At 40.9% G+C, this 26,198-nt stretch overlaps 1 protein-coding gene across 4 annotated transcripts in view; it reads left to right on the forward strand.

Annotated features, from left to right (window-relative positions):
- The window catches only part of ENTREP1 (endosomal transmembrane epsin interactor 1), an 86,820-nt gene that overhangs the window by 19,229 nt on the left and 41,393 nt on the right, over nucleotides 1-26,198 (forward strand). For 2 of the 4 annotated variants that reach the window (XM_072959520.1, XM_072959518.1), the window contains exons 1-2: nucleotides 9,376-10,567; nucleotides 20,045-20,101. In XM_072959520.1, coding sequence (XP_072815621.1) covers nucleotides 10,154-10,567; nucleotides 20,045-20,101 — 471 coding nt within the window. In that variant the 5' untranslated portion in view covers nucleotides 9,376-10,153. Of the gene's footprint in view, nucleotides 1-5,895; nucleotides 6,096-9,375; nucleotides 10,568-20,044; nucleotides 20,102-26,198 lie in introns of those variants that run through there. The other 2 variants (XM_072959521.1, XM_072959517.1) reach the window with 2 other exon arrangements.

Here is a 26,198-nt window from a genome sequence, read left to right on the forward strand (position 1 = left end):
AACTCTTGCTTCCCTGCCATGTCACTGTCTCCAGAATTTTCTGTTATTTTTGGAGTGGAAAAACCAAACACGGTACAGCTGCTTTGGAACAGCAAGGTGATTGCTCTTCAGCTTGTTTTCAGAAAAGAGACACTCTGATTCTCTTCAATAGGCATTTGAAAGTCAGGAAGAATGAGGCTGTAAGGAGAAAACTATTCTGACACAGTTAATTCTGTGTGCACTTTGTTAAGGTTCTAATGGAATTTGGAGCAGCATATAACCAAACATTTTGGCACTTATATGGAAGGAGCAAACAATAAGATGGGTGATATTACCCGCTTGAAATTTTTTGTTAAAAAAAAAAAAAGAATCACCTGGCTAACTGATTAGTTCTGCTATTCTTCCAGAGCAAGCTATTAACATAAAAGAGGGTAGATGGGACTGTCTAGACGGTAATGGTCTATTTTCTGTCTTCATTACACATACTGAGTTGCACCTATAACATATATTCATTCCATGTGCTTCTTTCACAGCTTTTCTTAACATAATTTCTTCACATTCTCTTCAACACTTGTTATTGTCTGTCTTTTTTATTCTAGCCACTCTGGTAGGTGTGAAGTGGTATCTCATTATGGTTTTTTTCCCCTAATGAGCAATGGTATTGAGCATCTTTTCAGGTGCTTATTGGCCATTTGTATATCCTCTTTGGAGTAATTTGTCTATTCTGATTGTTGCCCATTTCAAAATTGAGTTAGGGGAGAGGGTATAGCTCAAGTGGTAGAGCACATGCTTAGCATACACAAGGTCTTGGGTTCAATCCCCTGCACCTCCTCTAAAAATAAACAAATAAATAAACCTAACCCCACCCCACCCCAAAAAATAAAAGTAAAAATAAATAACGTAAAATTGAGTTAGTTGTCTTTTTGTCATTGGATTGTTAAGAGTTATTATTGAATTCTTTTGTATGTAAGTCTTTTGTCAGATGTATTATTTGCAAAATTTTTCTCCCAACTTGTGGATTGCTTTTTCTTCATGGTGTCCTTTGAAGCACAAAAGTTTTTAATTTTGATGACATCTAATTCATCTATTTTTCCCTTTGGTTGCTAGTACTTTCAGTATCATATCTAAGAAATCATTACTTAAATCAAGGTCAGGAAGATTGACTCCTGTTCTCTTCTAAGGATTTTATAGTTTTAGCTCTTACATTTATGTTTGTAATGTAATTTTTGTGTATTGTGTAAGTTTAATATTCCATACACAAGCAGCTTAAATATAAGTTTTCTTATTGCAGAATTTCCCAAGACTCTTTATTTTTCAATTAAAAAAATTTTTTTGACACAGCATTGTAAAATGACTATAACTCAATAAAAAATGTTTAAAAAATTTTAATTGAAGTATAGTCAGTTACACTGTGTCAATTTCTGGTGAACAGCATAATGTCCCAGTCATGTATATACATACATACATTTGTTTTCATAATCTTTCCGAGGCTGTTCATGATTAACAACTTGGTGATATCGACTATAACACAACTCTTTCTTTGTGAGCTGGCTTTCCTGCTATTCAGCTCTTACCTGAATTTATCAAGATACCTGGGAATATTAAAATGTTTGTGTTGCCAGGGGCAGAAATCCAAATCAAAGTAGTCAGAAAAGGCCATCTTTTGGGGAAAGATATAGAGGTATCTCATGTAACGGAAGGAAGAATTGAAGAGCCTGAAGGCAGGAAGTCTGAAGTGCAGCTGGACCTGAGAGATGGACTGGAATGGGGACTTAAATGCCACCAGGACAGTTCTGTTTCTGTCTCCTCTTCCCACTGTCGCTCTTGCTTTCTCTGGATCTTGCATCTGTTTCCCTCTACCCGTCAGCTCCACTCTCCCTGCAGGCTGGGCTTCTCCACAAAGCCCAAGACAAGACTGCAGGCAACTTGTAAGACCCTAGACTCCACGCTCTCACACCAGAGACTTTTTTACCAGCTCCAGCTTGAAAAATTCCAGGCAAGATGTCTGCTTGGCCAGCTGGGGTCATGTGCCCCTCTGGACTGTTAATGCAAGCTTTCTGGTAACACTGAGGGTGGGTTTTATTTGCAGAAAAAACTCTTCAGAAATTTACTTGTGGTTTAAACAAGTTGTTCTCAATGTATTATAGCTCTAGTACTTACAGAACTTTTAACTCTATTCATAATCTTGCAGTTGTTAACAATCAGTTTTTAAGAAATATTTAGATACTGTTTGGTCTGTTTGAAATCTCAGCTAATTAAACTGCTTCAACATTTCAAACATCATTTATCAATTTAATATATTTTACTTTCTTTTTAAGTATTTTAATTGTTTGACCAAACAAGCCAATCTTCCTGAAGAGTTAAATAACTTACAAATGCAGTAAATTAATCTTACAAATTTACTTGTTCATGTATTTTTTGGCAGAGTTACCAGGGATTGAACTCAGGACCTTATGCATGCTAAGCGTGTGGTCTGCCACTTTAGCTATCCCCTCTCGCCACAATGCTTAATTTTAAATCTTCCCAGACTTGAAACCTGATACTCACTAAGCAATACTAGTAGAATTTCAGAGAGCTCATAATTTTTAATTCTCAATCTTCCTAGGGCTAAAAGAGGCTCACTTGCTAAGGAAATTTCATCTCACTCTAAGATTCACTTTTCCCCCCACATTGTAACATTTTTGAAATTAGGATGTGTCTTACAAACAATGGCACCTTAATTGACAGCAGTGAGTCTTTCTTAGTGATACATAAAATAATAATGTCTTAAATTAGGTGAGATATGGTACCATCTCAGGATTACTTGACTAGAAATGAAGACTGTACCCAGGCCTGAGCTGTGAGCTCCAGCATCCTCAGAGGCTTGCTCCAGGCCACATCCATCCACCACTTCCAAGAACACTGAAAACCACGCATCACTGCCCCTCACTCCGCACCCCCACCTCACTCCCACCTTAGGTCTCCACTCACCCACCCAATTCCAGCAAAGAAGGTTTGGTTCTTAGTTAGATCAGTTCCCTCAGAGGTCTGTCAGGGCCCAGCTCATCCTTAGTCACATTCTAAGCTGCAAAGCCTTTGAGTTGAAGAGGGGTGCAGCTCCTGCTCTCTGGGACTAAGTTCTGAGGCTGGCAGGTGACATAGCCACTGTGGGCAGGACACCTGATATGCAGGTGGCAGATAGGCTGACACCAGGGCTGAGGGGCCCTGGGTTGTCTTTCAGCTTCATTTACACACACATACACACAGAGACACACACATAGACACATACACACATACACACCACTTTGTACTTTCCCATTGAAATGATTCATAATCTGGATATTTGTTTTTAAATGAGACCAAGGCACCTGGGGAAGATAGCAATTCTACATTCTGGCATTGAGAATTATGTCAGATCTGGAAAGAACCATGCACATAATCCAGTCTAAACCCTCTCCATTCACCGCTCCTCCCCCATTCCTTCCCCCTTTAGTGGAAGAGACAGAAGCCCTTTGAAGTGATGTGACTTGTCTAAGATCACACAGCAAGTCAGAGGAAAAGCAAAGACCATTCATTCATTAATTCAATAGAAGTTTATTGATTCCTATTTACCAGGCACTGTTCTAGGAGATGAGAATATAGGCTTATTCCACACAAGGTTCTTGTTCTCCTGGAGCTTACATTTGTCATACTGCCACAGAGACAATAAACAAATAACATAATGTCAGATGGTTATAAATACCAGGAAAAAATCCAGAATATGGAGATAGGGAGTGAAGGAGGAGGGGGAAGTGCCACATTTCATAAGGAGGTCACAGATGATTTCCCTAAAAAGTGAATGAAGTAAGGGGACAAGACACATCTGGGAGAAGAGCATTCCAGCCAGAGAACAGCAAGTGCAAAGGTCCTGGTGCAGCAAGGAGGCCAAGATGACCAGATGTCTAGATTTGCCATCCAGCTCTCCTTCATCAAACTGCTGAGTCATCAGGGGTGTCCCAAGGGTCTTTATGCCACAGACTGTATCCATATTTGAGAGTGACTATAAAAACCCAGAAGCCCCTATGCTGCCCAGGTGGAACAGAACCTGTATCCCACATGTGTACGACGTTGATCTAGAATGTCTGTGTAACATAAAAGAAGCAGCTTTGAGCTGGGGATCAGGAGACCTGAGGGACAATCTTTGTTCTACTGAACATGTGATTTTAGTGAATCTCGGAAAAACAGATTGTTTTTTAAACTTTACTTAACATTTAATTTTTAGTTTTAAAATGAACAAGTTCCTAGTTTTTTCATGTATCCTTACTTTTTATTGGTCCAGCCTCAGAGCTTTTATTAAATATAATCTACTTGGGCCTCACCCAACACACACCTCATCAATCAGTCTCTCTGTAGCTGGTGTAGCTCAAATGGTAGTGTGCGTGCTTGGCATGCATGAAGTCCTGGGTTCAATCCCCAGGACCTCCATCCAAAAAAATAAACAGACCAAATACCTACCCACCACCAAAAAAATAATAAGTAAATAAATCAGTATCTCTGTAAACTAGGGGCTTAGAAGTTGTACATATATGTGTGTGTATATAATTAATTTCGTTTTTGTTTTTGAAGTATAATTGACTTAAATTTCAGGTGTACAACATCATGATTTGATATTTTTATTATTTTTTAAAATAATTTTTTTTAAAAAAAATTTTTAGGTGTTTTTTTAGGGGGGAAGTAATTAGGTTTATTTATTTACTTCTTTATTTATAGAGGTGGTACTGGGGATTGAACCCAGGACCTGTGCATGCTAAGCGTGGGCTCTACCGCTTGAACTATACCCTCCTCTTTGATATTTTTATACGTTACAAAATGATCACCACAATGTCCCGTTATTGTCTGTCACCATGCAACGTTATTACAATATTATTGACTATATTCCCTATACTATACAATACATCCCTGTGACTTAGTTATTTTATAACTGGAAATCTTTGCCTCCTAATCTCACCTGTATAGAGAACAGACTGTGGTTGCCAGAGGGGAGAGGGGTGTGGGATGGATGAGTGGAATAGGTGAGGGAGAGATTGTGTATATTTTTAAAGCTCCCCTGGTGAGTCTGACAGGCACCCCAGACCAGGAGCCCCTTAGTGGAGGATATACAACTCTGCTCACACCAAGCATGCAGCCTCTCAGCTTTTTCTTAAACATCTTTGCTCCTAAAGTGTCTGGGCTTCATATTTGCATAACTAAAAGGTTTGTTTAAGAGATTTCCCCAGAACAAAGGAATGGGCTCTGCTCAGAGTTGAATTACAGCTATGACTTCCACGGAAGCTTGAACCTGAAGAAAGCTCTCGTAGGACAAAGTTTCTCATACACACACACACACCTACACACACAGTCACACACTTTCTCTTTCTCTCTCATACACACACATATATGTGTATAGCTTATCTCCCCTGGAAAGTTATAAGCCATAAATAATTTTTAGGGCAGTTGACTTAAATTGTCTTTTGTGAGATTTGCATTATAAGAAGTTTACAGTATTTAATTTCAATAATGAGAAAATGTGGCTGCAGCTCTTCTGTTTAACAATAAGTCTGTCTTGGGGCCAGTGGCGTTAGGAATCTGTAACAACCAGTCTGCACCGTTATTTCAGAAAAACAGAGTATAGATTTGCCCAGCTCTGCTCAGGGTTGCTTTCTTTTCTTCTATTTTCTCTCTCTCTTAATTAAAAAAAAAAATCCACAGCTCTTTCTCTGCAAAGTGAATCGTTATAATAGAAGTTGCTACTCCATTTCCCAGATACAATCCTTGTACAGAATTGTACCTCATGGAAAAACATGAGACCATGGAATTTGAGGCCTTAAAGTTTAGAACAAAGAATTTTCTGTTTTGTCCTGGGTATTTTGGGTCTGCAAGTTTAACCATTCTGTACCCGAATTCCCCTGCTTTTCTTAGAATCTGCCCTATTGGTGGTCATCTGAGAAATCATGGTGATGAGAATGGCTGAATTTCAAAGTGATCACATCCTCAGGCAGATGAAGCATCACAAACTTACACTTGACAGATGAAACGATTGAAGCTAGAGAAGCTGGGGCTGGCTCAAGATCACGGAGTGGAGGACGGGGTAGAACCCAGGATGTCTGGCTCCTAATATGGTACTGTTTCCATTAAAATTCTGTGGTCTAAGTCCTTCCTGTGCATAAAAATCTCCTGAGCAGCAGTGCCTGGCTGGGGACCAGCAAAACCTCTCCCTCCAACATGCTTATATCTAAGTTTGTCTTCAAGCCAAGCTCTCTGCTTTCCTCTTCCAACTAATTTCCTACTTCTAGTCCCCTCCCATGTAAAACCTCCCCTGTGAAGATTCTTGAGTCTGACTGCCAACATCCACTAATGTGTGTGTATGGTTTTTTTTTAATATACTGATCACTTTTTTTTTTTGGTTTTGGTTTTTTATTTTGAGGGGAGGTAATTAGGTTTATTTATTTAATTTTTTATTTTTATTTTTAATGGAGGTCCTGGGGATTGAACCCAGGACCTCGTGCATGCAGTCTACCACTGAGCTATACCCTCCTCCTACACTAATGTTTTTTCGAACATGTTAAAATGTTGGTTTCCAGGCCTCTTACCCAGAGTGACAGGTTCCTTGGGTGTGGAAGAAAGCTGTGAACCTACATTTTGACATGCTTCCTGAGTGGTTCTGTGGTCCATGGACCAAATTTGCTGCCATAGAGTCACCTTATTAAATGAAGCCTTGTAGATTCCACCATGCCTTACTCAGAGAAGCTCTTCTCCTTGTAAAATATAAGCACTGGAGGCAGCTTGCCAGTGAACGTGTTTTGAGGAGTTTCTGCAGCAGCTCCCACTCACACAGGGAGTAACCCCCTGTTTAATTAGCTGACAGGGTGGGGCTTCTGAGAAAGTGTGGGAAGAACTGAGAAGTTTGTGTAAAGGTGTCCAGTGTCACCTGAGCCGAAGAGCCTGAACTCCTGAGTGGGAAAGGCCTTGAGTGTGGGGAGTGGAAAATGAGGTATGGGAAAAAGAAGAGCTGGTAGAAATTTCTCCTTGGAATTTGGCCTTGATAGTGAGGAAAAACTGGCAGCTGGCTTCAACCAAACAATTCACTATAACCATTGTTTCTTTAAACTTTCACCTACATTAAGGAAATACCTGGTCAGCATTTCTACATGTTCTTTCTTTTAGTTATTTAATTTTTTTTTTGGTAAGGGTTTTATTGAGAGATAAAGATGCGATTCACATGTATCTTTATTGAGATACAATTTGCCCATTAAAAGTGTACAATTCAATGTTTTTTTGGTATATTCACAAAGTTGTACAATCATTATTATAACAGATTTTAGAAGATTTTATCACCTCTAAAAGTAACCCCAAATGGTTTAGCTATAACCCTCCCCTATTCAATCTTCTGATCTTCCCATCCCTAAGCAACCATTAATCTGCTTTCTGTCTCTATGAATTTGTCTGCTTTGGAGATTTCATATAAATGGAATCATATAATATATGGCCTTTTGTTACTGGCTTCTTTCACTTACCATGATGTTTTCAAGGTTTGTTCATATTGTAGCATGTACCAGTACCTCATCCCTTTTTATTGCTGAATATATTCCATTGCATGGATATCCTGCATTTTGTTTATCCATTCATCCATAATATCACATTTTGTTTATCCATTCATCCATACTGGGGTTGCTTCTACCTTTTGGACTATTGTAAATAATGCTATTTGTGTACAAGGTTTTATGTGGACATAGGTTTTCATTACTCTTAGGTATATACCTGGGAGTGGAATTACTGGATTGAATGGTAACTCTGTTTAACTTTTTGAGCAACTGCTAGACTGTTTTTCCAAAATCCTCATTTAATTTTTTAAGCCAACCTGAAATCAATGGCTCTGAATCATCCTGCAAGTGTTTAGTTACATATAACTCAGCTTGATCAGGTCTAACTAAGGACTTATTTTAAGCAGTTGTTTTGGGGATGCAAAGAATCAGGCTTGGGTTACAGAAGCCAAAGCTCAAATACTCAATTGAGTGCTATGTGGCATAACCTTAGAGGTAGGGGCAATGTTACATGGATTCGTGTTTATGAAAAAGAAACTCACAGCTATAAGTATGGCCAGTAACAACAACATAAAAGAAAACTACCACAGAATAACTCTTAATTAGCAGTTTTGGAAAAGGTTTAGTAGCCTGAAAAAATAAGTGAAGCTGTTGGATAACTATCTATGGATTTTAATGACCTCTGCTATCATCTGTTTCTGATTAGGGAGATAGACTTAAAATTTAAGGGTTAAAGCACTTAGAAATACTTTAAAGTATTTCAATATAAAATACGGAGAAGTGCACGATGTGTTAGCTCCATGAATTTTATCAAATGAGCGTCACCCACGTGCTGGCACCCATAGCAAGAGACAGCTATCGGTTATCAGCTCCCCCGGATTGCTTGCTCTCTTTCCAGCCTTTAACTATCCAAAGGGATGAGGATATCTGACTTCTAGCACCAACCTTCCCGGACACAAAGAATACATTTTTGATAGTACATTTCAGGTGTCAGTGGAACAGCTTCGTTAAGCCAACAGAATTTTTAAAGACTCATTCAGATTTTTTAATATTGCAGTGTAGTAGAATGTTAAAAGTTAAATACCCTTAAGCTTATGCATAACATAAAAGGCATGAACTAGCACACAAGAAGCTTTTAACATCACCTACAGTAAGAACATGTACTGTAAGATGTTTGAAAGAACATGAAACAACATACTTTAAACATTTATTTTTAAAGACAGCTCCCTTTTTCTCCAGGATTTGCAGTTTATTTCCAAGAGGAGTTTGTAAAAGAAGTCCTAGGGACTATTAATCACAGGTGCTTTAATAATTCAAAAAGTGTACATGTAAACACACATGCACATTGGCAATGCATCACATTGTGGGTTGTATTAAGTAATGACCAAAATAAATATAGCCTTTGCAAGCAGCGCATAAAAACGGACGCACATTTCCTTTGGTTTATTGGGCAGAAGGATGCATAATACTCTCACCTCACTGATAAAATGAGAAGCCTAATACCAAGACTGACTGACTGCAAAGCAACACTATTCCAGTTCCTAACCTGGAAAAAATCTACTATGATTATTTTATGTATAACACTTTAAAAGCAGAATTCTTCCGAGGTAAGGGTATACTATTAGGAAAAATCATTTTACAAAACGCGAATCATTTTTTAAGCTCTTAATATGTCTTATAAATTACCAAAAACAGATTAGGATTTTATTAGGCTATTTCTTCGTAAGTTTGGGATTCTACACTCTACCTACCAGCTGATGGCTAATACAACCCACGAGTCAAGATGAGGCGGGCACACGCTCTGGGCTGCCCCCGGTTCTTGGTTCGTTGTCTCCGGATGCTGGATACTTCCAAGGTAACCTCATGCTTCTGCTCGCTCCTACTCTGGCGCCGGGAAAGCTTCTCCCACCCCGCCCCAACTTCCAGGCGGCGGGGCGTCAGCGCAATGCCAGCGTCCGGAAGCCTCACGCGAGCGGTGACTTCGCTCTGCCGCGTCCTTGTCCGAAGCCTTGAGGCTTAGACTTTTCCCGCCAAGTCACCCTTGCTCCTCTTCCTGCCATCCTCCCTCCCTGGGGGGAAAAAGTTTGAAGCCGGGCTCCCTCCGCACTGCAAGTTGCCAGGGTCGCTCTCTGGGCTGGACCGGAAGCGGGCGAGGGTCCACCACGCTTCTCCTGCGTTCGCGTCCCGCCCCAGCTTGGCGGGTCGGGACAGACTCTTAGCTGTCGGTCGCCAGCTCCTCTGCGCCCAGACCATCCAGTCCCTCCTAGCCCGAGGGACCTATTTTAAAAATTGGGGCAGGGCACTTTTCTTGGAGTCTCCGGAGCGAACACGAGTTCAACCGGGCACCAGACGCTGCCGGCGCCGCGCAGCGCGAGCGCACGTGGGTGTGCGCGGGTGGGAGTGGGGCGCGCCCGCGCGACCGGAGGCGGGCCCGCCGGCTGGCAGGTGGGTGCGGCCGGCTGGAGCCGGGGCAGCGGCGGCGGCGGCGGCGGCAGCAGCAAGTGGTTGGGCCGTGCGCATTTCCTTCCCTCCCCCTCGGCCTCGGAGCTCGCCCGCAGTGCCCAGTGCGCGGCGCCCGCAGCTCCGCTCCTCGTCCCCTCCCCGCCGCCACTGGCTGCTCCCTTCCCCGCCAGTCCATGTCCCTGCCCGTGGTGCTCCCGGGCTCCTGCTGCCCGGTGGCCGGGCTCTCGGGCGGGCCGCAGGCCGGGGGCCCGGGTGCCGCGGCCGCCGCCGCCCAGGAGCCGCCGCTGCCTCCGCTACGGCCACGCTGGCCCCGGGCCGCGTTGCAGCCCCCCGCGCGGCCTCGCTGCGCGGCCACCGCCGCTGCCGCCGGCGTGCTGACCGCGCCGCCCGCGCTCTCCTCCCGCCGGGCTGCCGCCGCAGCCGCCGCGGCCCCGGGCTCGGCGCTGCTGCCGGCTCGTCCGCTGTTGTCGCTCGGGCTGTTGCAGCTGATCCTGGGCTGCTGCATGGTGGCACTCAGCTTCGGGGCGCTGTCGCTGAGCAGCTCCCCGCAGGTGAAGAACTCGTGCCCGTTCTGGGCCGGCTCCTCGGTGAGTGCCGCGCGCGCCCCGCTCTCCTCGGCAGGGCCCGCCCGGGGAGCAGAGGGCTCAGGCCGGTCCCCTCCACTGCCCCATGATTGGTACCCCCAGGGCTGCACTTGGGGAACACAGCCCCACAGGCCAGTTGAAGTTTTTGGAGTTGTTGAGGCTGGGGAGAAAAAAAAAAAACGGTTTCAGGAGAGTGGAGTTCAGGAGTAAAGTGGGTTGCACCTGGATGGTGTCTGTTTTTTGTAGGTTAAAGGATTTTGTTTTTCCTGTCAAAGTAATAGAATAAACCCGATTTCCAACCCTTTGGGAGACTGGAAAAATGAGGGTAGATAGCAGGAAAGTGGAAGAAACTGATTAAACTTTCGACCATTGAGTATCAACTTCGTGGACAACGTTCTTACTTCGCTGACAAGGTGCCATCGGGCGGGCAAGAATTTTCATCTGTCTTGTTCACTCACGTATCAATAGTGCTGGGCACATAGTAGGTGTACTTGTGAGATGGATGACGTGATATGCTGGGGCACGTCACTTGTTTTCTTCCGCCCTAAGGCACTCGTAAATGTGAAGTATCTGATGTAGGATAGGTCCACTGTATTTGGGGACGAGTTCTGGAGGTAATGACAGGGTGTGTCAACGTGCCCATGTACCTGGTCGTTAAAGGAGGTTCTAAGCCCACACTGGGTCCCTGGAGCCACTCAGACTGCTGGGCAGAATTTAATTCTCGAGAACCGAATCATTGTGGATGAGCCTGCCGAAGCCCCCGAGTGCCGGACGGCTAGCTGGAGATGCCCGCGACCTGTGCCCTACGGGCCCTGCCTCCTCCACGGAGGAAGGCTGATCTTGGGCAAAATGCAGCCGCCCTCGAGCGTCTCTGGACAGTGGGTGGCTGTGCATCCCCGCCTTCTACCAATTTCACAGCTCCCAAGACATCCAGCGTCTTGAGGTTTGCTGGGGGTTGAGGGACTTGAAAGTAGGGCTTTGTGGAGTGATAGTGGAAAAGGAGTATTTAAAGTAAACAGCCTTTCTCTAAACTAAATCTAGCAATGCCTGTAGTTTTTACTCAGATCTGTAATGAATGTATATTCTGAAAGCCTAAAAACTACCCTTTTCCAGGTCCACACAAACCCAGAATCAAGACCAAATTTAAAGAATATAGGGAGAACTAATGGAACCTGAAATCATTACTTGAAAAAGAACATTAAGTACCTAGAGCCAGGCCTGACATTTTATACTTAAACTGATGCCAATTTACTCTTCTTTTGAAATACTTCGATGCTGGATGATCTTACTGTGGTATAGCCCATGTTGTTGTGAGTGGAGTTTACAATCTGTGCCTCACCCTCCTGGCCGTGCCCTTGGGCTCTCCCACTGGCCTCACCGAGTTGTCTAAAACTTGAAGAGGTGTGGTCTTCCCAACTGGGTAGGGATTAGATCCACTTGGCTCCCCAGTCCACTTGTCAGACTAAATTCAGCCAAATGTTGGGTGCATTTTATTTCCCTAAATACCATGGGCCAGAAGTGAACCTTGCATACATTTTTAGGGATTTGCTCTTTATAAAACCATAATCTCTTGTCTTCTCAAAGATAGCTAGTTTAGGATTATTGAAAACTATTTTTTCCCTCCTAAAATTAAAACCCAAATCAGTGTATTATTGTGAATTATTTCAAAGGTAAATGCACTTTAGATGTCAGTCAAGCCGTAGTTAGATTTGATGAACTTTATTTTTTTTTAAAAGACGTCAACCAGGAGATAAAAGCTACCAGCCCGGGGCTGCTGGCTGGACCCTCCTTGTCTCCAGAACCCAGCAAACCAGAGCAGAGAAAGAATCAGTGATTTGGAACTAAGTCTCTTCTATGGGATCCTTTTCCCACACTGTGCCCCCTAACTTTCTATGCAAATTCACAACTGTTTGTTATTCTTATTTTTTTGTGGCTTGTTTCTGAGATTGACGTCAGAGTTTCAAAGTGACAACAGAACCAACAGATACTGTATGTCCAGGACAACTAAATAGAATTTGAGAATGGCATTCAACACTGTGACTTTATTGGTTTTGCAGGAAGAAATTCTCAGCAGTTGCATACCTTTTGAATTTATGTGTGAGGGAGGGTTTTTTTTTTTTTAACTCCGCAATGTAGAAAAAAATGTAAATTTATTCTAACACAGTACAGTCATTCGTCCTATACTCCTCACGCAGCTCCAATAGTTGTTTTGACTGTACTTCTTCCTGGCTCTGCTCCATGTGTTCTGGTAACTCCAGAAGGATGGGTGTTCCAAGCAGGGTAGAAATTAGCTTTAGAATGCTCCCTACTCCATTTGTCCTGTTATTTTGAAGCAAATCTCAACCATCACATCATTTCATCTGTGTATATTTCAATATGTGTAGACATATTTTTTTTCAATTTTTTTGGTGGGGTAGGTAATTAGGTTTATTTATTTTTAGAGGAGGTACTGGGGATTGAACCCAGGACCTCATGCATGCTAAGCATGTGTCTACCACTTGAGCTATACCCTCCCCCTCAATATGTGTATATTTAAAAAAAAAAATATATATATATAAACAAATGAGAGATAGCATAGAAGTGACCAGGAAGTCTTAAGAACCTCCCTCCACTTTTGATATTTTATTGTCAAAAATTTTTTTTTATTATTTTAAAAATTATTATTTATTACTGAAGTACAGTCAGTTACAATGTGTCTATCTCTGGTGTACAGCATGATATCCTAGTCATGCATATGCATACATATATTTGTTTTCATCTTTTTTTCCATTAAAGATTATTAGTATGGAAATTAAAAATCTCAGTGAATGTAAAAAGAATAGTATAATGAACCCCTATTTACCCATCACCCAGCTTCAGTAGTTATCAACACATACATGACCACTTTATCCCCACACCCACTCCTCCTTCTTAATGCTCACTGTACTATTTTAAGGCAAATCTCAGGTATCGTAATTTCAGCCATTAAATATTTCAGAATGTATTTCTAAAGGAAAGAAGCTTAATAGCTATAAGAACGGGGCTTGACAGCACACTGTAACTAATTTAAAGACAGCTAAACTAACGTTTTTATGAAAAAAGCTTGAAAATTATGGCTTGAGGACTGCAGAAGTTTGTTTTTTAATATATGACAGCTTTACTGAGATATAATTCATACTCCATACAATTCACTCATTTATGGTGTGCAATTCAGTGATTTTTAGTAAATTCATAGAGTTGTGCAACCATCCCCACAATCAACTTTCAGAAAGTTTTCATCACCCCCCACAAAAGAAACCCTATACCCGTTGGCAGTCACTCTCCATTTCTTCCTTACTCCCTTATCCCTAAATAACCACTGATGAATCTACTTTCAGTCTCTGTGGATTTGTTATTCAGGACATTTCATGTAAATGGAATCATAACAACATATGATCCTTTGTGACTAGCTTCTATCACTTGGCGTAATGTTTTCAAGGTTCATCTAAGTGGTGGCATGTTAGTACTTCCTGTTTATGACCCAATGAGCTTCCATTGTGTGGCTATACCACGTTTTATTTATCGCTATTAAGTTTTATTGGCATATGAAAGTAGGTAGTTGAGTGGTACTGCCAGCTTAAGTCTAAAGTTACTTTAAACCCACGTAGGAACACAGTAGAAGGATATCCTCACATTTCAAGCTTTGAATGACCGTTTTATGCCTTAGCCTGCTATATCAACTAAATAGCAAATCTTTCAGCTTCAGTAAAAATTTTGCTCATATATTCGATACAAAATTCAAGGGATAAAGATATATTGGAAAGGACTATTTTGTTTTACATACTTGAGTTCAAGAATATTTTTCCATATATAGCTCTGTAAGTGTTCTCACCTTGAGCCTGAGATTCAGAGGCTTCCTTCACTTGTCTGAACCTTGAAGGCATGTTTTATCTATTGTAATATACATTTGAGAATTAGCGAGTCCTGTAAAGACTCATTTTCCATACTTTACATTCTTACGTTCAGCAACTTGAAGGGAGGGTTTTTAATGTGCTTATTGTTTTTGAGCACTCTGTGATCATTTAGTTTTTTCCTGGTGTCCTTGGTTAATAACCCAGTCTAGTATTATTCCCAGAGTTCATGAAGCTAATAGATTAGCCACTTTAAAAACACGCTGAAGTTTGACCCAGATGGGTGGCAGAGGGAGGCTCTCCATGTCTGTGTTCAGGCCATGCTGTCCTGGCTTCTGATTTAGAGGCATATTTAGTTAATATTAGTTAGATTCCACTGGGATTACGGGAGACCCAGCTTACAATACTGTTTTCAATTAATGAAAGAGTAGAGAGAGTTGCATTGGTTTGTGTCTCCCTCAAAAAACAAAATTCCTGACTCAAGTGACGTATGTGATCCTTGGGGGATATTTCAGGCAAGTGGTAAAGAATTAATTATTGTTTTGTTCTTCTCTGGGGGCCCTAATTAGCTTTTCTTGTCTGCATACGTTCATGTGTTTCTGCTTGAAGTCACTGACCTGAACTCATGGTCACCCCTTCCTTGAGTCTATGAATCTTTGGCAAGATGCCAGTTCCTTATAAAGAGACAGATACTGGTGAACCTTAAGGTAAATCTTTAAAAAAAAAGTTACAATGATAAACTGTAAAAAAGAATGAATGGCCCAAAGGGGAAACTAACACAAAAATTTTAAAGTTTCTCTACCAGTTAAATAACAGTAAATACATTTTTTTCTAACATAATGATCAAATACTACTTTGATATTGAAGAAGCATTTCAAATACAATTTTTGTGATACATTTAGTTTTCTTCAGTCCTTTATTTCACCAACAGCAGAGTCACATGATAAGATTTTGAGCAAATCATTGAGCCTCTCAGCCTCAGTTACTCATCTGTAAAATGGGTGGGATGATTCTTGCCTCAGAATTGATTTTGTGAGATTGTAATTAGAGAACATTTAGGAAAATGCTTCGTTGCTGAGCCAGAGCACCAGGCCCGGCACATAATAGAACTCCCATCAATTTTTTTTTTAACATAAAGGCAATATTTAATTAAAGTAAGGTGAACAGGTTGGCTTTTTGTTTGCTTTTTGGGTTTTTTTGGTGGGACATTGTGTTAACCAACAGGCATATATTAGAAATATCCAGTTGTCCATTTCATCAGTTCTTTTACTGAGTTACCCTGGACAGATAAAGAAGAATGACATATGCACACACACATTTTAAAAAAAATTTCCACTGTAAAATCTGTAGGGCAAAATGGGTTATTAAGAAGTTTGAATATTGTGTGCTTATTTACAAAGTAAACGTGGGACATTTATAACATGGCTCTTTTTATCTCTGTGTTTAGATATAGCAACTTTTGACAAACAGTTCAGAATATTTTTGCCCTAAGGCATGTAAATGGATTAACAAAAAAAAATAAGGTAGTAGAATTATACGTTTTTGACTTTAATGATTTGCTTTTTAAGCTGGAAAGTTAAGGCACATTCACCATATGTGGTGAGTAATAATGATTCTTGCCTGGAGTATCTTAGAATCCTTCTTTGCAATATCAGAAAAAAAAGGAAAGGCTTCTGCTTTTTTCTGTAAGCTACAAGAAAAGGGTTACAAGTGAGTGAATCCCACACTGTAGTAAGTCTCACTGTAATAATATGGAGATAATTTGGTGTTAGAAAATGGGCTCTTGCCTGTTTGTTCAGAGCAGGTTGCATCTTGCACTGGGTGGGAAGAATGCTGATGGAGTAGCTTTTTGCTGTTGATGCCCTCTTTCAAGAAGCACAGGAGTGAAAAATATGATTAGGCTTACATGGTCATCTTTGAGCAAGTTCAGCTCCTGTTTTTGACCTTCATTCATTCATCAATTCTTGCAATAACTGAGTGCCTCTTAGGAGCCTTTAGTGGTACTTGAGGAAATATTCACAGATCCAAGCCCTCATGGGATTGAGAGGGAGTGTGAAACACAATTGCCCAGTAACAGCATGTGCTGTAATGAAAGGCTAGAGTGAAGGGACCTTCTTGTGTCCCTTCTGATAGAGCTCCAGCTGCTGCTGCCACTGAGGGAGGTGGAGGCATTGAATACTTTGCTTCCTTCTTTTCTCCCTTCCTCAACCCCTCTTCCCATTCATGAATTCCAGCCTTCCCCCCAGCCCCAAAATGTGAACCTCGGTTCCCTAAGACTTGAGCTCTTACAGGATACATCCCCAACTGCAGCACTTCTGGTCGACATTCCAGAGGCTTCTACCTATCCCTTCCTACTCCCTCTCTTTCCCTTCCCTGCCTCCCTGCTCCCAGGGTTCCCTGAGTGTGTTCGGGCTTCCTTAAGCTTGAAGAGTGGGAGAAATTGAGTAGAAGCTGTGCTTTTGTTACAGGGTTCAGGACTGAGGTGGATGTAACTACCCCTCCCACCTACAGCTAGAATGTAGTTTCTGGAAGCATCCTTATAAGGAGAGGTGGCTTACAAAAATCCTGTTGAAATTTAATATGAGTGTGTGCTGAGTCTACAAAACAGTTCAAATGGAAATGATAATCTTTAAGTGTTTTGTCTTTCAACCCATGAATGTGGTATGTCTTGATTTATTTGGGTCTTTATTTAATATTGCTCAGTAAGCTTCATATTTCTCTCTATGAGTTTGTAAGTTTCTTTGTCAGATATATTTTGAGAGTATTGATACTTCTTATTTGTCAAATACATTTTGTACGTATTTTTAAAATTATAGTTTAAATTTAGTTTGTTGATCATATATGCAAAGTCTCCCCTCAAAAAAAAAAAGATAGTTTAGTTCTTTTGTCCCAGAGACCCATCATTTCAAATGATAATTGTATCTGTCATGGTCTATTAAGATATTTTATTTATTTACATACGTACCCCTTTCAACTTAGCAACCCTACTCCTAGGACTTTATCCAACAGAAATAAAAAGCCATTGTTTTTAAGGATATGTGTCCATGATGTTTACTGCAGCATTGTTTGTGAGGACAAAAAAATGGAAATAGAGTGAATACCCATGAATATGGAAATGATTGAATACATTAGGTGCTAGCCACACAAAGGAATATTATGTAGCCATTAAATGGAAACCAATGAGAGCTAGTCCAGTAAATATGGAGTGATTTTCATAACATATTTATTGAGAGAGAAAAAGAAGAGGAAAAGTATCTTTTATGATCCATTTTTTATAAAAATCACACCCCTGTATATATGTATATATATACATAATCATGTGTGTCTAAAGAGAATTTAGAGAAAAATGGGTAAAATATGTAAACGTTATAGTTGCTAGCATGGAGGAGGGTGGGATGCTGTGGCTAGTGGAGGAGGTGGGAAGTGTAGCTTAAGCGTATCACTATTTTTATGGGCTTTTATGGGCTGGGCTGGACATCTCACTTAAATAATAATATTGTTTTAATGGAAAGAATGTGTTCCAAAAAGCTGAAACACAGGGGTCTGTATTAATGGAGACTGGTGACATAATTACCAAACACTAACTGATTATTCAATTCATATTTATATTTTAGTGAAATGGGCAATTTGTGTTTCTCTCAAAAGCAGTCCAGTTTTCACTTATGTTTTCAGAAAAATAGCTTCATTTCCTCAGCAAAGTCCAGCAAGCAGCAGGGTGGGCAGGCAGGGAGCGAGCACACACACGCGCATGCACACAGAGACTTACGTGCACACATACACCCGCATACACACGTGCAAGCGTGCATGCCCACACACAGTCTGCAGGGTGGAGCCATCACTGGATCACAGGCTTTCTGAGGAATTGTTTCCATCACAGTGAGGTAAACCTTTGAGTGAAGAGACTCAGAGAAGATTTCCTTCCCTTACCACAATTTTTAAGGAAATGAGAGTGAGGACCAGAGAAGTGAGATGACTTGGCTGAGGTCACATGGTTACTTAGAAGCCAAGTAAGGAACCTGGACCCCAAAGTCTCATGGATTCCAAGTCCCAATTTATAAAGTAGATGCAGCCCACACCCTGTAGACGACCCCCCCTGCCCTGTGTGTTTCCAGGTAGAAATTGTTTAGAGTGAGGAAATAACCTATTGAATTTAAGATGATAAAAGGATATAGTGCCTGGCAGGCAGGCAGCTAATAATATGGCTAAACATAGATACCAAGAAATTGTCACCTATCTACCCATACCCGGTTTTTGGTCCTTGATATAAATGAGTAGACTTGCTGGTTTGTTGTGAAATGATTATGCTCAGTCAGTAAGTGGAGAATGGAGAGTATTGCATGCAGGCCTGTGAGCTTTGGATTTCAAGTAGCACTGTAAAATCCTTACTGATTTGTAGTTAATAAATAGTTATTGTGCAATGGTGCATTTGAGCAATTTTGGTAAAAAGTGCACTTGAAAGAAAATCCTCCTAACTGCTTTCAGCAGATGCACTTTATTACATATGCAAAGATAAATGTGCTCAAAGGGCGTGAGAACATCCCCGGGCTGAATAATTACTCTGCTTATCCTTTCCCAGCTGCTTAGTGAACTGTGTTATTCAAATGGCTGATGGTGATTTCCAGATTACGTTTTGGCAAAATGCTGGTTCCTCTTTATCAAGGATTTTAGGTGGTTGTTTATTGAAAAGTCATTTTGCAGCGTGGAGGTATATCTCACTGTAATCCCTCCCCCTTTATGGAATAAATGTTCAGGAACATTAATTAGTTGCCAATTATGTGATAGGCACTGTTTTAGAAGCTGGGAATTCATAGAAATAAGATAGGAATTCACAATTAGTGGGCAGGACAGAAATGCTAAAAGAATTTTTTTGAAGGTGGAAAATTATATGCAAAGGACTTCCAGGAGTGTGGGGGGTTGGGATTACTACCGGCTTCTCAGAGGAGGAGACTGTGAGTTGGGGCCTTGCAGAATGCATAGGAGTTCTCAGGTCCTGTGCTAGGAGGGGTGTTGGGAGGAGAGGGCTCTGCGGCAAAGAGAAGCATGAAGTCCTGGAAATGTCCCAAGCCTGGCCAGTCTAAGGAAGGACGAGTATGCCTGGAAGGGGGGTATGTGGTGGGAGAGCCAAGGGCACATGGAAATCAGGCTTGAGAAGTGGACAGAGGAAGATCTTAAAAGGTTTTATTTACCATTTTGAGGAGTTTGCTTGTCCCATGAAGGATGGGTACCCACCTAATGATGGGAGCGTTGCGGCCAGGCATGCTTCTTACAAGACTGACTCTGGCGACAGATGAGGTACCACTAGGGTCAGGGAGCCTGGAGGGGAAACACCGATTCCGTCACTACCCAGAGGATAGGCTAATTTCTGTTTGTGTGTTCTTAATTGTTCTTAAGAAAAAGCATAAACAGTCAGTAAAAAAAGTTTTGGGAGCTTGGACATGAAGGATTTCCAAAATGGGCTACTAGGGCTCATATGATCAGAAGGAATATGAAATGTTTGAGTTAGAAGGCTTTGAAGTTTTAATATTTAAAAAAAAATGTACTTTAGAAACTGGGGATTCATTTCTTGGAATTGGTCCCTTTTCTAGATTTATAATATTGTTTATCCTTGTAGGTCATACTCTCTGGAATCATAGGATTAACAACTTGGAAACGGCCTATGATACTCCTGGTATGTACTGATCTTATAAATTGTTACCCTCTGTAAGATGTGCTATTTATGAAGTCTGTTGAAATAGACCATTGAAGAAATACTAAAGCTTCCTTGTTCACTAAAAAAAAGAAGTTAACAGTAGACAGTGTTCGAAGTCAGATGTTCTCATAACAGTAAAAGTAAGATGATAATTTTTGATTCACTTTAAGCTTCTGGTATAATCAATGCTATATGTGTGTTTCTAGTTCCAGGTCTATTGTAAACATTTTACAAAAGCAGAGCAAAGCAAAACAAAACAAAAAACATTTTCCTATGGTTATTTTAAGTATATACGAATGTGGAGGGAATAATATAATGAACTCCCTGTACCAATCATCCAGCTTCAGCAGTTACCAACTCTTAGCCAATCTTGTCCAGTTAGACCCTCACCCATTACCTCCTACCCACCATATTCTCTTTCCCTCCACATTCTTTCAAAGCAAATCTCAGATTAAATCATGAATGTGTAATTTTTTTATTGTTACAATGCTTTGGTTGGACAATCTCAGAATTTCCTTGCTTAGATTTTCTATATTCTCTCTTTATCATACCTATATTATATTTTCATGGTAATAGAGACATATATTGGTGACTTTAGCCTTTTTTTAGTTATTGAGGTAAAGTTCATATAATATAAAATTAACCATTTTAAAGTGGACAATTCAATGGATTTAGTACATCCCAGAGTTCACCCTTTGTGTGTATTTCTTTGTCCTTTTGATTCAGGGAATACTATAAGAAATAGACAATTGCCAATGGAATAGTCAGCTTTCAAGGGTGACGTAGAGGACCTAGGAAATTTGATTTGAAGTATGCTTAAAATTTTTTTCTGTATAATATCTCTTCTTACGATTTTTCCCCATATATTTTGAAATAGAGTTAAATAATATTCTGAAATCATTCTGTATATATAAGTTAACAGTTCATCTTAAATAGACCACTGTTTGCTAGGTGATGGCTAATATATACAAAACTCGTTAAATTCTTAAATACAAGAGGAAGCACGTTTTAGAATATAGTCAGAATAATGGAGCCCAATACTGTGTTGATGGTCTTGAAAAACTAAAGAGTTTTCAGACCCACAGAACAACATAGGCAACACTTTACAAGTCCATTAATTATTACAATTGGTGAAACTCCATTAGTATTTCTGGAAGGAGTAAATTACTGGTACAGCATTTTGAAATGCTAGAGAGCAGGATAGGAGAAAATGTGGCTTTGGATGAATTTTATGACCTGTGTTACAAGTGCCTGGGGTCCATTTGGTAACAACGTTCTAGGTTTGTGGTCTCTGCAGAAAAATTTTTGATGGTGTTCAGCATTTACACTATTTGGTTATAGGAGTCATCTTTGCACTGTCTTTTTCCATTGGGTCAGTATTGAAATGCTCAGTAATACAAACCTCAGGTATCTGAATGAAATTAAAATTAGAAGACTCTCTAATGCTATTTATACTTTTAAATTTCCAAATGATGAAGAGAATATGAGTGCTTGTTCTAATGAACTGTGCTGTACACCAGAAACTAACATAACATTGTAAATCAACTATACCTAAATAAAGAAAAAAAAAAAGAGGGAGGAGGGTAGAGCTCAGTGGTAGAGCATGTCGTGTGCCCAGGTTCAATCCTCAGTACCTCTGTTTAAAAAAATAAATAATAAATTACCTCCCCCTATTAAAAAAAAGCAAAAAAAAAATTACGTTTGAGAAAGAAAAAAGTCTACCTTTTAAGACATTTTTTTCTTTAACATTGTTTTCTTTTGGAAAGATTCCTTATAAGTTTATGTGAGCTTTAAATGAAAATGACTTTAATAAAAATACATTTTTCATCTTTTTGATAAGTATATGTACTTTGTCACAAAGTTGTAACCAGTTTGTACACACCATGTTGTGCTCTGCTTTTTCTGTTAAATGTTGAATTAAGTTTATGTCAGTAGATATTATGTTCCCCTGTATGAGGCGTCCACATGCCCATCACTTAAAATTGCTAAGTAGCACTTTGTTGTAGTTCTGTATTACCGTCACTTATAAGCCTGTTGGACATTGGAGCTTCTGTATTTTGACTGTTAGAAGGATATATTTAGAAGGGCATGTAGTGATCATTTTGAAGTGCTAATTAACATCAATTTATAAAGAAGATAAGTTAATTGTGATAGGAATTGTGCAAGGGAAAACATTCTGAGTATATCAATAGGTCACTTGAGCTTCAGTCAGTATCATAAAGGAAAAAAACGATCCGCGGGAGTCTCAGTAGTATAGCATTATAACCTGTGCCAAGTGCTTTTGTTATGTTAAAAAGCGGCACGAAAGACTCCAGTGCACCAGTGAGACACTCCGGGTTGAGTCCTAGCTCTTCCGCGGAAGAGCTGTCACTCTGCGAGTGCCTTAGCGTTTCTGAGTCTAGTTGTCTTTTCTGAACAGAGACGATAATCTAGTGACTCCACGGGGTGGCCCTAGCACCCCTGCCCCCCACCCTCAGTGGATACTCTACCTTTTTTTTTTTTTTTGCCCCATCCCCATCCCCCTTCCCAAGTTTAGGGAATGTGCCATGGGATGATTTGGGTGGGAGGCTGTGTGCCCTTAGAGAAGCCAGAAGCGCCCTCTGTGTTTTCACAGACCCGGGCTGGGCTGGTCAGAATGGCAGCCCTACCCACCTTCACATCGCATCCTCCACCCACTGGGGCACCTTCTCACTCTGCCCAGCCTGGCAGTCCTTGACAAACCAAGACCTTCTTCCCCTAGCTCTTTGCTGGGCTGCCTCCTTCCCTACTGGGTCTCAGCGCAACAGTCATTCCCCAAGGGAGAGCTCCCCTGACCACCCTGATTGCAGTGGCCCCTCGTCCCTGCCCCTCCCCAGGTTCCGGCACTGAATACCCACTTCTCGGTCTGTCAGTGGCCTGGGTGCTTTCCATCGACTGCTCCCCACCTGTGTTCCCCGGTACTTGGTCAGTTTGTGAGGACAGGGGTCTCTCCCAAGGACCACTGTGCTCAAGACACACTTACTTTTGAACAGTGGAGTTAATTGGGCAACCAATAAGAAATTTACGTCCTGGGCAAGTTCTCAAACCTTCTCTTCAACTTTTGTCTTAAATTTTTCACGTTTGTTTTTGTTCTCTCGTATTTATATTTACCCCTTTTTAGCTTCTGGGTGGTTAGGGAGTATTTTGGTGGTGGAGTTTGGGAGGGGATGTTTGGTCTTTTCAGGGACTTTCGAGAGGCAAGCTGTTCTCATTTTGAGTCGTTGGGTGCACACGGGTCTAGGACACTTGAACACTTCCTTTTGAGAGCCATTTACATTTGTGCTCCCTCTTTGTGATTGTTTCAGTGATTACATCAGGTTTATACTGTTTTAAACAGAGAAGGGTCAGTTTGACCTAGTTCCCCAAGCTCGAGTTTTCACGGAAACTCTGAGTTGGAAGCTTTCATTCACTGGGTTCTCTTCCTTATACTGATAAAATCCTCAGGTGTCCAGAACAAAAGTAATAATGTTGAGAAATAAATTGTGGATGTTTGTGGCTATTTTTGGCTACGGCAGGGATTAAGGTAGGGGGTGTGTGCGTGTGCATGCACTTGTGTGTGTGTTTGTGTGTGGGTATGTGTGTAGTATTCGGTCAAAAAATACTTGTTACTTTCCATCAAGAGCCAACATTTTCCATTTTAAGTGAATGTTTTTATTTCTTCGAGATATCATTCCTTTTTCTTTCTAACAGACTGTTTTAGATGTGTTTAGAAATCAGACTCAGTGCCAGGAATGACCTCAAAGGTTGCCTTGCCTAGGCACCTCCGTTAGAAAATGGAATTGTCTGGGTAAGATGTTTCTCTTTGGTGGCACATTTGGTAAGAACTGCTGCTGTGAAAGCCCAGCTGGGCGTTCTGCCTACAGGTTTGGCTGCTTATGAAGTGGTAATTTGAGCTATTGTTCTTTTTATTCATCTTTTCAGTTTGGGACAGATTGGATGCATATGACCTTCAAACTGAAAAGTGGACAGCTTTATTCTTTAGCACTGAGAGTGAAAGTTCTTCCCTTTGATGTTCTGGGGTCACATATGTGGTTTATTCTCAACTGAGGGTCCTGTTGATTTGAACCCTAGGCCAAGAATAGAAGAGGTAAATGAATTGACTGTCTTTAGAAAATGATCCATCCAGTTTCTCTTCTGACTTCAAGATTATAGTATTTAGGGTAAAGCCTCATTAGCCAAAGAGACTCAAAAATGATGCCAGCAAGACATACAGACATTTTATTCCTTCTCAACTAACAGTCAGGTAGACTAGGCTGGCAAAGTGGTTCTGCTCCATGAAGCCATTTGGGGTTCCTGGTTCTTTCCACCTTAGTGTACCTGGAGGGGAGGGTTTTGGAACATCCAGACACTGTCAAAAGAGACTGAGGAGTTATTAGCCTTACCAGATAGTCGGAAATACCTAGATGCAGGTTAGATAGTGGTCCTTTCTATTCCTGATGAACAGGAGGGGGCAGGGTAATGCCCATTTTGGGAATCTGCACATTTATCAAGGGAGCCCTGAAGCTCTGGCTGATGCAGTCTGGTATATTTCATGGTTGTCAGTAGTTTGGAGTGAGCTCCTTGGTTTGAGAGTTCAAGGAACCTGCATTTCAATGCCCACACGTTACCACTAATTATCAGATGATCTTGGGGAAATCTCTTGATTTCTACGTCTATGAAATGAGGGGCTTAGAGCAGAACAATCTTTTTAAGAGCCCTTCTAACTCTCATATTATAGGTTTCCAGAATTCTCTTTGGTTACCTGGATGGTGTTTAAACTTTAGATGGGCACTTTCAGTAGGCCATTCTAGGCTCCCCATGTATAAACTGAAATATTATGATTATTTCACTCTTGTTTTTTTAAGGAATAAAAATGGAGGGCTGTCCTCACTCTTCAGAATTATTAATAATACTCTTTTGCATATATATAATGCATGAGAATTTATCAGTTTCTTTCATATACCTTTCTTGTGTGATTCATATGGCAGGTATTTTATAGATTTATTTTACAGATAAGGGACCAGGGACCCAGAAGTTAACTGGCTTGTCCAGATCACGAACAGATGAACTATTACTAGAAAGAAACTAGGAACTTTGACTCCTAGTCCATTGCTTGTTTCATTGTACCACCCCATCACTTCCTCCACTGGGAAATTGGTAGGTACTTCTCTGTGGTCAACAATGGTGTGTGTGTATGTGTGTGTGTGTAAAGTAATTTAGTTATTTTCTTATTTATGACTGTCCAGTTTTTTTCCAGTTCTAAAATGGCAGAAGCTTCAGAAATGTTGTCCTTGATTTAAAAGAGCCAGAGGCAGAAATGAACAAGGTGATGGAAGGTCCAGTTTTGAGTCTGGGTTCTGTCACTTTCAATCAGTGAGTGGCCAAGGAAATTATCTACTCAGTTTCCTCATTTGTACAATAGGAAAGGACCCATCCCTCAGGACTGTTGTGAGGAACAAAAGAAACGAACACATTGAAACTGTAAAATGTAAAATGGGATCTAAGGCGAGGCAAGCGCATTATATTTTATTTTTCGTCACCTGCTGAGAAAACCTCCAAGAGATCTGGTCTCTCAGTTTAGTGTGTCATTAAGGAACCCATGGCAACAAAATATGCGCTTAGGCAACATGAAGACACCCTGGGCTGGGTTTGGGCTTATCCGTGACCACAGTGGGTTTAGTCCAGTTCCAGTGACAGTAGAGCTTTCATTTCTCTGCTCTGATCACCTCTCCCAGGTAATGTACATTGGTAAAAACCTAGCACCCTCAGAAATTGAAAGCAGTTGTGCAACTCCTCTCTGGGCGGAATCAAGGCCTTGCTTTGCAAAATGACCTAAGCCATTTGGGCATGCTCATTATTAGCCAGTTTAGTTTGGTAGCAACAGGTAATTGCCAAAGCTCTGAGTTAACCTTCCCACCAAGTCGGTTGTTACAATGAAACTGAACCCCAGACCAAGTTCTGCTATACATGCAAACAACGTCGTAGCCAACAGACAAGAAAAATGTTCATGCACTCTGTTCTGCAAACTTAAGGGTAGAGAGCTGCAATTTTTATTGAGCTAACAGAATGCGTATGAACA

This window comes from Vicugna pacos, chromosome 4 (genome assembly GCF_048564905.1).
Source record: "Vicugna pacos chromosome 4, VicPac4, whole genome shotgun sequence".
NCBI lineage: Eukaryota > Metazoa > Chordata > Mammalia > Artiodactyla > Camelidae > Vicugna > Vicugna pacos.